The sequence below is a fragment of the Panulirus ornatus genome, chromosome 59 (assembly GCF_036320965.1).
Source record: "Panulirus ornatus isolate Po-2019 chromosome 59, ASM3632096v1, whole genome shotgun sequence".
NCBI classification, from domain to species: domain Eukaryota; kingdom Metazoa; phylum Arthropoda; class Malacostraca; order Decapoda; family Palinuridae; genus Panulirus; species Panulirus ornatus.
Window position 1 is genome coordinate 27,704,789 of NC_092282.1, and position 12,574 is coordinate 27,717,362.

A 12,574-nucleotide genomic window follows, 5' to 3' on the forward strand; every position below is an offset into this window, starting at 1 on the left:
CATGCAGGAGGGTTAAGGGCGTTCAAGGAATAGAGTGAATTTGAACAATGTGGTATACCGGGGTCGACATGCTGTCAGTGGATTGAACCAGGGCATGTGAAGTGTCTGGGGGTAAACCATGGAAAGTTCTATGGGGCCTGGATGTGGAAAGGGAACTGTGGTTTCAGTGCATTATTACGTGACAGCTAGAGACTGAATGTGAACGAATGGGGCCTTTGTTGTCTTTTCCTAGCGCTACCTCGCACACATGAGGGGGGAGGGGGTTGTTATTTCATGTGTGGCGAGGTGGCGATGGGAATGAATAAAGGCAGACTATGAATTATGTACATGTGTATATATGTATATGTCTGTGTGTGTATATATATGTATATGTTGAGATGTATGGGTATGTATATTTGCATGTGTGGACGTGTATGTATATACATGTGTATGTGGGTGGGTTGGACCATTCTTTCGTCAGTTTCCTTGTGCTGCCTCGCTAATGCGGGAGACAGCGACAAAGCAAAATAGAAAAAGATAATAATAATAATATAATATATAACTCACAATCTCTGGTTCCATTTTTAGCCATATCCACTCCCAGGTATCTAAAATATTTCACTTCCTCTGAGTTTTCTCCATTCAACTTACTTCCCTCTTAACCTGTCTCATTATACTCCTTCACCTAATACCCTTGCATTTATCCTTAATTTTAATCTCAACTTTATCCATTCATGCACATTTTTCTAAACTCAGGCATCAGTTGCTACAGTTTCTCACTTGAATCTGCCATCAGTGCCATGTTATTAGCAAACAACAGCTGACTCATCTCCCAGGCCATTCCTCTCCAACTTTACACCAAACAGACTACATACCTGTCCCTCTCTCCAAGACCCTCACATTTACTACCTTCACCAGCCTATCCATAAACATATTTTAAGACATGGTGACATTACACACCCCTGCTGCAGACCCACTTTCACCTGGACACCTGCCTACTTGTACACATACCTTACTCCTTGATAACTACTGCACACTTCTTCCAATATCATTCATCCCACGTCATATATTTGTAATACCTTCCTCAAAGTTTATCCCTAGGGCTAGGGGAGAAAGAATACTGCCCACATATTCCCAGTGTGTTATAGAAGGCGACTAAAAAGGGTGGGAGTGGGGGCTGGAAATCCTCCCCATCAGTTTTACTTTTCCAAAAGAAGAAACAGAGAAGAGGGCCTAGTGAGGATTTTTCCGGCAAAGGCTCAGTCATCTGTTCCTTATGCTACCTTGCAAACACAGGAAATGGCAAATGCGTATGAAAAAAACTTCCCCAAAGTATCTTTGTCAACCCTATCACATTCTTTCTACAGGTTTGTAAAGCCACATAAAAACCCTCTCAGTCTTCAATTTCCCTTATAACATACCAGGTAATTCAAACACTCATCTTTGACACCCCCCCCCCCCCCCCCCCCATTTGCCTTTATACATGCATTCTCCCAGTTTTCAAGGACTTCACCATGATTCATACTTACTTTGAAAATCCTAAATAGCCAATTAACACCACTAACACTCTCTCTCTCTCTTTAGGAATTCAACTTTAGTACCACTCACTTCAGCTGCCATGCTGCCTTTCAGTGTAAGAAATGCATTCACCTTCTCTTTTCTTTTCGCCTTAATCATTTGCCATGGCTACCTCACCTAACATACCTCTCCAACCTAGATACCCCATGTCTTCCACTTGATCATCAAACACATTCTTAAAGTACTCAGTCATGATTATAAAACCCTAGGATCCAATTTAATGGGCTCCTGCAATGTCAGTTGGCACTATTGACAGTAACAGGGATATGTTGGACCCCAATGGAGTGAAGAGTTCCTTGATGAGGTTGTACATCTTTTCATCCAATGATGATACTATACAATCTTGCCAAAGATGACTTTCCACTCACAGTAATCTGCAGAAGGCGGAGTTTGGTAATGCTACTTCATATTTACACAAAGTACAATACATGCTTTATAGTTTCTGTCAATACATAGATTTAACATATACTCTAAACCCAATACACACATACCTTTATGTATTATTTACATATTACATGAGCAGAACTTTATTTTAATAGATAAATGAACAACTAATTTTCATATTACCAAAAATGTAAGTAATGATACTAGTCATTTTTTGTTATTCTAAAGCTTAATGAATTTTCATTACTGCATATTTTACTTGGGTAGAGAGAAAGGGAGCTTCCTTAAAACATCATTATATGTTAGGTATGTGAATTTTCCATGATTGTATGAAAATACGTAGCATGGAGTAATTGCTGTCAGAAGGAATTCACAGTTACTCTATGTATATGACTATGATGAAATCCTTGAAGGTCATTGGAAAGCTAGTACCTAAACAAAACTCATGTTATTTTCATGTGTCACAAGAAACAACTTCATTTTTCTATAATTTTTTTCATACTTTGTGTTTACTGCAATATTGAGGTTGCACCAGGAACAAATGAAGAAAGGCTGCATTTGCTAACATCTATTCTCTAGCTCTCATGTGTTATGCCCCTAAACCACAGCTCCCTATCCACTACCAGGACCCTTAGACCTTTACATGGTTTACCCTGGCTCCTTTACATGCCCTGATTCAGTCCATTGACAGCATGTCAAGCTATGTATACCACATCATTCCAAATCACCATATTGCATGATTGCATTTCACCCTCCTGCATGTTCTGGCAATAATTACTGTTAATCATTTTCACACTGTCCTTTCATCCCCAGTTTGATCTCCCTTCTTGTTCCCTCCACTTCTGACACAAATATCCTCTTTGTCAACCTTTCCTGACCATTCTCTCCATGTGTCCATACCATTTCAGCACACCCTCTTCAACTCTATTAACCACTCTCCTTTATTACCACACCTTTCTGTTACCCTTGATTTACTTACTTGATCAAAGCACCTCGCACCACATATTGTCCTCAAACATTTCATTTCCTACACATCCACCCTCTGCATATCCTCATCAATAGTCCATGCCTTGCATCCATATAATTTGCTTGGGACTGCTGTACCTTCACACATTCCAGTTTTTACCCTTCTATATAATGATCTTTTTCCACACATTCCTAAGTGCTCTGAAACCTTTGTCTCCTCATCCACCCTGTGACTCATTTCTGATTCCCTGGTTCCATTTGCTGCCTTGAGGCAGATATCTAAATCACTTCACTTTCCCCAATTTTTCTCCATTCAGAGTCTCACTTCAACTGACCTTTCCCTCAACCAAGCTAAACCTAACAAGTGTGCTTTTATTAACACTTGCTCTTAACATCTTTCTTTAACACGCCCTTCCAAACTCAGTCACCAAGTTTTGCAGTTTCCCACTTAAATCTGCCACTAGTGCTATATCATCAGCAGACAACAACTAACTCACTTTTCAGGCTCTCTCATCCCCTACAGACTGCATACTCACTCCTCTCTCCAAGACTGTCACATTTATCTCCCTCACCACCCCATCTGTATACTGTTTAAACAGCCATGGTGACTTAACACCCTTGCAGGAGACTTACCTTCACTCGAAACCATCCTCTCCCCTCTCTTCCTACTTGTACACATGCCTTTAGTACACATGCCTTAAATCCGTGATATAAAATTCTCAGTGCTTCTAGTAGCTTTCCTTCCACACCATATATTGTTGAGACCTTCCACAAGTCATTTCTGTAAACCCAATCATATATTTTCCAGATTCATGAATGCTACATACAAATCCATGTATTTCTGTAAGTATTTCTCGCATTCTTTAAAGCAAACACCTGATCCACACATCCTTTACCACTTCTGAAACCACACTGTTCCTCCCCAGTTTGATGCTATCTACATGCCTCCACCCTGCCAATCACCACTATCCCATGCAATTTACTGGGTACACTCAGCAATCTTACAACTCTAGTTTGAGCACTCGCCTTAATCCCCCTTGCCTTTATACATTGGCACTGTTCATGCATTCCTGAAAAATATATCAAGAAATATTCTCTTTTGGTATAATCTAGGTCTGCCTTGTACAGATACATACCTCTCTTCATGTTCAGCTGGGGGAAACAATGGAAAGGTCTGTGGGGCCTGGTCGTAAAGAGGAGACTATGGTTTTTGTGTATTACACATGACTGCTAGAGAATGGATTTGAGTGAATAAAGCCTTTACTTCATCAAGTCTTGGTGCTCCTCACTAATGTGGGAAATAGGAAATAAGTATGAAAGAAAAGAATGAAAATATATACATGCTTTGGTGTTACTGGACTCCTCCTCCCCAAAGTTACACTGCAAGTGAAAAGCCACCTTTCAGGAGACTGCATCAGTTGGAGGAGAGTCTTGTCAATTCACTTTTTTCTCCAAAGGAGTACCCATTTCCCTGCTACTGGAAGTAGCACAGTTTTGGGTTGCAGGAGCTTTTAGAAAGCGTTTACATAACACCAGGATTCTTTCCACGAAATTGGTCCTGTGGTAATTAGAAAGAAATTCGTATAAGCTTCCTCATGCATGTGTATTATACTGTTGTGGGCACCTACAAGGTCATTACATCAAATTGAAGTACACAGTCTGTTAGTGACAAATGAGACATTTTTTTCTACTTTAGTGCAAGAAAGCTAGAAACGTATGGATGATTAGCAGAATCAAATATCATCTTGCATTTTAGATGAGGGCAGTAACCATTGAAGGTCCTCTTATGAGAACCAGGACAGTGAAAGGGTTAAGAAAAGTGCTGCTTTGCATAGTATCAAAGCTAGTTGGGAGTTTGCAGTAATGTGTATGGGGTACACATTACTGTATGTTTGTGCATGTATGTAATGTAATTAAGATATTGTAATGCTAAAATTTGTGACGTATGATATCAGTGGTTATACAGTATTATGATTTATGTTGATCAAGATGGAATGTTTTTTACTTCAAGGGGAAATGAGGAGCATTATGTGGAATATGTATTATTTTGTGAATAAAAGCTACACTGCTGTACTCATTATTATACAGTGAATGTGTGTTACTTTTCTCTTGTATGTATATTATAGTACTTTTAGTTGTACAAGCATGCAGATTGATTATCTGTCATTCTCCCATCATTATATACAAAAGCTTGTATGATTAAGATGCAGGAAAGCCATCTCTATAAGTACAGTATTACTGATATTTTAAACTTGTATGATTAAGATGCAGGAAAGCAGTCTCTACAAGTACAGTAGTAGTGATATTTTGTAGTGCAGTTTGAAGGGTGGAATTGACATAAGGGTACAGATATTAAATTTTTATAGAAGAATCAGTGAATTCTGTTCAAAAGCTGCAAGTCTTGCTTTCATATATGTATCTTGTTATTTTACAGAATTGAAGAAGTCACTACTTACGGGAGAATTAGTAAGAGATGGGGAATTTAAAAGAAAAAGGATGTCGGCGCAAGAGGCATTGTGTAAGTTTGCAATATAGTATTGCTGTACTTGTTACTTTTTGACATGCTTCAGTTTTTGTAAGAAATTTTCTGCCATTTTTACGGCTCCCTCCCTTTTCTTTCATTTTTGATGGTCTTATTGGGAATCTGCCTGATTTTTCTGTGTCATGTCAGTCAGAGTTCGAGCTTGGTAATGCTGTGCTGCTTTTGAGATGACCTGATGATAGATTGTTAGTGGCTGACAGGATGGTGGGTGCATAACTGCAGCACAGTAGTAGTAGTTTATTCAGCAGAAAAATGAGGGGGTCGCCTCATGGCCTTCCAAATTTTAGTGATTCAGAAACAGGAACCAAAGTTATAGAGGAGTTAAAGATAACTACCAGTTTTCAAATAAGTATGAAGAGCTAGAACCTGCTCAGATGTGAATAACACAAGGAATAATACAAGGAAGAATTGGTCTCATGAATGATCAGAGCAGATGCTCAGAATAGAATGATCTTTGGTGTTTAAACAAGACCTCCAGTCTCTTTAAGTAGGCATAGCTATTTGCAGAATGTAGGTTGTCTGAAATGATATTTTGGCTTTGCTGTTGGTGTCTACTGTGAATAAGAAAATGTTATTGGAACTGAATAATTAGTACGAGGAGAACAGGAGAACCAATGAGCACATCAATTTAGTTAGCAAATTGGGAAGTGGTAACAGGCAAAGAACAGGTGATTGGTGGAATTACATAGATGGAAAGTGCTGAGGAGTTTTAAAAAAAAGAACTAGTAAGCATTTCAACTTTATATGGGTTAAACTTTTTTTCCCAGTGACTGACATAGCATGGTTAAAACATCCAACAGTCATGGCCATCATAAGTGAAAGGAATATAGGGAAAGAAAAAGAATAAAAAGATTAATCAGAGCTTCTCAGGCATATGTAGACTTGCATTTTCTATCAATCTGTCTGTTTGTATCTCTGATGCCTGTTCCCCCCCAGCACTCCCTTAAGGGATTGGCCATGGCAAAAGTCTCCATAGCTATTAAATGAACTCTAGTACCACTTCTCAGCCTTTAGTGCCTCACCCTTAATAGGCCACTCCCAGAGGGCAACTCTTTTGCGGTGTTTGCAGAGGCTCCCACCTAATGTTCCTACTGACTACTACCTAATTTCCCTGCCAAATGTTCCTACCTACTAGTTCTTCCTAATGTTTTTGCTTAATGCTTCTGCCTAAATGTTCTTATTTACTACTTCTATCTATTACTCCTACCATTTTGCTACAGGGCAGGGCTAGCATATAGTGCCCACTAGGGCCTTTTTGAGGAATTTAATCAGGGGGTACAACGTTTCTTTCGGGTCCCCTTCCTTTCTCCATTAGTTATCCTGTTTTTATTCTACTGTTTTATTCCATGGGCTGTAAGGCCAAAAAGGGTATGGAATAGGAGAGAGGGATGGAATGCTAGTCTTCATTATATGCAAACAGTTTCTGAGATCCCAGGAAATTCCTGGGTCCCCTTTTTGATCCTCTGGGCCTGGGAATGATGTACCCCTTTTAACCCCCCCCCCCCCCCTCTCTCTCTCTCTCTCTCTCTCTCTCTCTCTCTCTCTCTCTCTCTCTCTCTCTCTCTCTCTCTCTCTCTCTCTCTCCACTGAAGTGATGGCTCAGTACACAGCTGTCACTAACCCTCCTAGTACCCATGCTGGTAGTACTGGTAATATACTTCCTGGTTGTTGGCTACCTACTACTACTACTACACATGCATCTTGAAAGTGGGAAAGTTCTAGGAAGAAGGAATGATGAAAGAAGGAAAAGAGTTTTATAACCTGCTGTTTGAGGGAAAAAAATATATGATAGTCATTCCATACATGGCTGGTGTGTAAAGAAACTACAGGAAGCAGCAGACAGGCACTTTGTCACTGGTGGTAGAGTGAGGGAGAAGTTGATTTATCAACTGTTACATAAATAGACTGATGAGAGAGGAAGCTAGATATGAAGGTATCTGATGGGGGAGGTTGAAGCCAGAAGAGGAGAGCTTGTAGATTAGCTGTCTGTTGCCACACCCTGTTGAAGGGCTCTCATGATAATAAGGACTGCAACATGGGTTCCCATTGTGTCCCAGAGAGGATGCACTAACATCAGTTATGTGGGAAAGGATGTCACTAGTGGATTTTGCTTGGTAAAAATGTAAGTCAATAATAGGATGATAGTTAAAGAGTTAGAATGGTTCCCCATCTTTAGGATAAGCTGTACCAGTGCATGTTTCCAACAAGAAAAAGCCAGTGATTATTATGAGGGCATTATTTTATGTGTTTTTGCAGCTTTGTTATGTTTACTTTTGAGAGGGTGGAAGATCAGTAAGTTTAGGTATAGTTTGGAGTGGAGCAGGTGAATTGCTTGTAGAAGATGTTAATGGATTGTTTTTCTTGTCCAAGTCTGGTGCCTGTTAGTGCTCAGAGGTAATTTAGTTTGTGTTGTATTTTGTGTTCAATATTTTTGTGGGTAGTGAATGTTGAGTATGTTGTATGTAAAGCTTATGATGGTTTGTGTTTTGTTCACTAGGAGTGATCAAACTTTCAAGGTGACTGAAGGTTTTGAGCAGAACTCATTTCTGTTTGGGGTTAAAAGAGTAATTGAAGACCTCACTGGAGATGCAGACATTTAGTTTTGGGTGAGCCAATGTTCCAGTTGTATGATATTGTGCTGCATTTTTCTTGATGGTTTTGTTATCATGGTGTTTTGATGTGATATTGAGGCCATCTACATATGAGGGGAAAGTGCTTCATTTACAACTGGGCCTAATTGGTTTACGTAAAAGCTTGGCATATTGTCAGGGCCTGTTTCAGGAGAGTTCTCTAAGGTCTTGATTGTATTATGTCTGTGGGAGTGAAGGCTGGGTGACCAGTTGCTTCTGCATGGTTTTTATGTAGGTCTTTTATGACTTTCCTATTGAGGGATCTGTTGGTTTTTTGGTTGATTTTTGAGGAGTCTAATGAGTATGATCGCATCTTCTTTGGGAGAAAGAATGTTACAGGAATGGGTCAGGAGTGCTTCAAGAGTTGAGGCTGGATTAGTGTAGTAAGTGTGGATCATTAAAACCCAAGAGTTGGTTGCTGTGTGTGTTGTGGCTCATTGTGTTGTGGAGGGACTGCTAAGTTGTTTATCTTTCACTGATGAGGTTGTTATGTTATTATTTGGAATTTGGGTTTGTTCTCTGATTTCTATTGATGGTGAGTGGTTCTGTCTGAGTTGGTTTCTTTATTTATGAATATGCAACTTGTAAGGAAGTTTGAATTATGTTTCTTTCTATGTTCTTGTGATATGTGGTTTTTGCTTCTATAGCTGATGTTGATGAAATGTAAGATAATATTTAAGGATGGGAATTATATATACCAAAGTTTTGGAGGTTTGTTTCCATGTACTGCTTGAAGGCTGGCCAGTCTGCTTTCCTATACTTTGTGAAGTCTTTTTGGTGGTTGTGTGGCTTGAATTGGCCAGATGAGTGTTATCAGGATGGGTTGGTGGTCAAAGGAAAATTCCTGCTCGAGGCAGTTTATGAGAGTGGAAGGTTATGTCTGACAAACAAAAAGTCACCTTTGACAAGGTTGCATCATCGTTGGTTAATGAAGTAGTCTAGTTTTGTGTGCCCTGGATTTATATATTTTCAGTCTTTCCCACAACGTATTCCATTCCACTTCTGTCCTAATTTTTTTTCCATTTATTTTTCCATTACAATCTAGACAGAGTAGATTTGATTTGCAGGTCCACCATCTTTCATGAAACCTCATTGCTCTGAGATCATCCCATACCCCATTATCTTCCCTAATCTATTCAATAATGGTACTATAATCTGCTTTTTCTAGTATGCCCAGTAACTGATTCAAGTATTATTTTTAAAATCATTCTTTCCACCAAAATATTTTGTTTGTACAAAGGCACTAACGTTTGTCCTCTTCAGTTATCTGGCACTTGCCCACTTTTCCATGAACACACACACACACACCTTTTTGTATCAATTCTATCTCTACATCATCTCCACTTTTAAATATTTTTGTTGTTACCCCATCTTCTGAAGTTATTTTTCTGTTATTAAACATATTTGAAGTTTCTCATCTCTCATTTTTGGATATTATTAGAATTTTCCCTACCCCTTCTGTTCATCCCCATGTATGACATCACTCCCAGATTCTCATTCTTTTTATCATTATCCTTTTGAAGTACTTCTTCCATTCATATAAATGTCTCATCTGATTTAGTTGAAGTACTCTTCCATTGATACATATACCTTATCAGATTTAGTCAGCAGCCATCCCCTTGCACCTCATCTTCTTTCCCTTTGCTTTCTGCTTATCCTTTATTTCTTATTGTCTCTTAACGTTATATTGCCTTTAAATTCTTTTTTCACTTTATTAATCATCATCCTCTTTACTCCTTCAATATGCTTCTGTTTTAACCTTTCATTAACTTCTGTTATGATTCCAATGTGTCAGTGACAATTAGGTGTGCCAAGATTTAAATGGTGGTTATCTATACATGTATTTTACTGTTTTCTCACTTTCTCTTTCCACAGTAGCAATGAAAAGAGTACGGGTTGATGATGATGACGATGCCAGCTCAGTATACGGAAGCAGCCTCCACTCCTCTCCCTCTGCCAGTCCAGCACCCATCGACCGCTCTGCCCATAAAAGACACTCTTCGAGCTCCATCCAGAAAAATAAACAGGTGTTCATTATTTTCTTGATGTTATTCTCCTTATTATTAGTTGAAAGAATGCACTTCTTCATGGTAGGTGTGGTTGTTCAATTTCTGTTCAGGACAACTAAGAATAGCTTTTTATTTTATTAGCATTGATCAGGTGAAACAGTTTTGATTGGCTGTCATATTTCATTCTTGGTTCTGGAAGGAACTGAGGAGAGCATCAATGACCCAGAACATGTTTAGCTAAGTTTTGTAACCTCTGATCTATCTTCTTTAACTTTAGATTGACTAAAACACTCTGTACAGGGCTGTTTAGACATTGTTAGAAGTGGCATAAAGGTCATGATACCTTAGTCAACTGGATTTCAGATCACATGGATGGGCTATAGATAGGGTTGTACAGAGAAGGGTGGATGTGTTGGAAGTGAAATGTTTAATTTTTAATTTTTGTGAATGAAATACGGATTCTGATGAAGGAAAGTACCAAGACCACACAATTTAGAATAAGGTGAAGGGAAGAGGGTTATGTGGGGTTTTTGATGAATGGAGAAATAAAGGATGAACATCTAAAAATCATAATGTAAGGGAAATAATTTGAGATAATTGAGGAACTGGATCAGACATTGACTCTGTTGGAGGAGAAAATAAAAGGACCGATGAATCAAATCAAGAATGATGAAAAGTATCATGAAATGTAATGAGGATAGCAGATTTAGTGAAAAGCATCATTCAAAGGATTAGAAGGGTTGAATGGCCTAAGGATGAACGAACCAGAGGTAATGCCCTTAACACAGACACCATTGACATGTGATAATAAAGGGCAGTAAGCAATAGATGAAACTGGGCTTAATGGTGAAAAACAGAGCATAATGCCTGATGTTTTGGAACAGAGCTTGAGGACATTGAAACAGGTACATGGAATTTAGCTATTGTAAGATTAAGATGCCTTGTTAGACAGAACAATTAAGGAGGTATGTGGTTTGTTGAATAGTAGTTTAGAGGAAGTGCAGTGTTCAGGATCAGTGTTCATTGGCAAGAAAGGAGATTTTAAGGAAAGCCAGAAACTTGTAAGTTGATGAATTAGCTCTGAAGGATTTACCAGACAAGTAGGTAGCACCAAAATTAGATTAGTGAAGTAGGAGGGTAACAGGCAAACTGTTAATGAGTTTTGGACTAGAAGAGAATCATATTTCTGACAAAGATGTAAGGGCCAAAAAGGAAGGAATACTGATAGAAGGACTACAAGAGGCCATAGACATGCTAGACACAGTTTTTCTGATTAAAGAAATAAGTGAAATTGGTGGATACATTCAAGACATAGGGGTATGACCAGTTAAGTTTGCATTTGGGTTGAAGTTCTGTACTGAGGAGATACTTAGTAGGCTGAGAACCTTGAAAGCATGAATGAATTGTGTACAATCAGAATAATGCAAAAAATGAGGAAGATTAAATGAGGCAGTTTGCAAAGAGGCTTGGAACATTGTTATGCATGTTTTAGACTGAAAGTAAGGTATACAGATGTAGGTGGACTATGAGGTAGTAGTGAGTGGTAAAGAATTTGAATTCAAGGATGAAATTGGGGAAAATGTATGTGATATTATTGGGTTTGTGGAGGGAAAACTTTCCAAAGAGATAAGATCTCACTAGTTCTATTCAGAGGTATGCATGATAGCAAGTCATAATAGAGAAGACAACAGAGAATGAGGATTGGTTTCCAGATAAGAGACAGCCTTAAGTGTCAAGAAACACTGGAAGATGGCCCATTCACACAATATATAATGAGTGGAGTAACCATAGGAAAGAGGTGAATAGTTGTGTTGATACCATACTTTCCTCCAAAGAATTTTAAGGAACCTAAAGAAATATTCAATGATTATAGTGAAGGAACAATCAGGATGATGCATAAAGCTTTAAGACATGCACTTGTTGAAGATAGCAAAGTACTGTAGTAGGGGGATTTGATTTATAAAGTGATAAACTTGAAGTTTTTGGATTCTCATGGAGGTAGTGAATCATAGACAAGTTCTTAGCGTATAGTGGAAAATTTCTTGTACCCTCAAGTTGACCATTGTATTAGGATGAGAGGAACTGATACACCATCATTCCTTGATACTATCTTAACTATCTATCTATCTATATCTCTGATGCCTGTTCCAATTGGAACTCCCTCAAAAGGATGGCCACAGCAACAGTGTCTCCATAACTAGAGAACTCAAGTGCTGCTTCTTAGCGATTAGTGCCTCACCCTTGACAGGCCACTGGCATAGGGCAAATCTAGTGCAGTGTTTACCAAGGCTCTTACCTCATATTCCTTATGACTTCTTCTATCTAATGTTTCTACTTACTGCTTCTACCTAATGCCTCTGCATAAATTTTCCTACCTATTACTTCTATCTACTGCTTTTCTCATTTTGCCAAAAGGCAGGACTAGTGCTTAGTGCTCACCGCCGGAAAATATAGAGTTACTAAGTATGAGTTGTGCGAGTTCAGTG

The 12,574-nt window shown here is 38.7% G+C and overlaps 1 protein-coding gene across 2 annotated transcripts in view; it reads left to right on the forward strand.

Annotated features, from left to right (window-relative positions):
• nsl1 (non-specific lethal 1) overlaps positions 1 to 12,574 on the forward strand; it is a 180,283-nt gene that overhangs the window by 133,546 nt on the left and 34,163 nt on the right. For both annotated transcript variants that reach the window (XM_071696593.1, XM_071696595.1), the window contains 2 exons: positions 5,342 to 5,425; positions 9,955 to 10,106. In XM_071696593.1, coding sequence (XP_071552694.1) covers positions 5,342 to 5,425; positions 9,955 to 10,106 — 236 coding nt within the window. The remainder of the gene's footprint in view (positions 1 to 5,341; positions 5,426 to 9,954; positions 10,107 to 12,574) is intronic.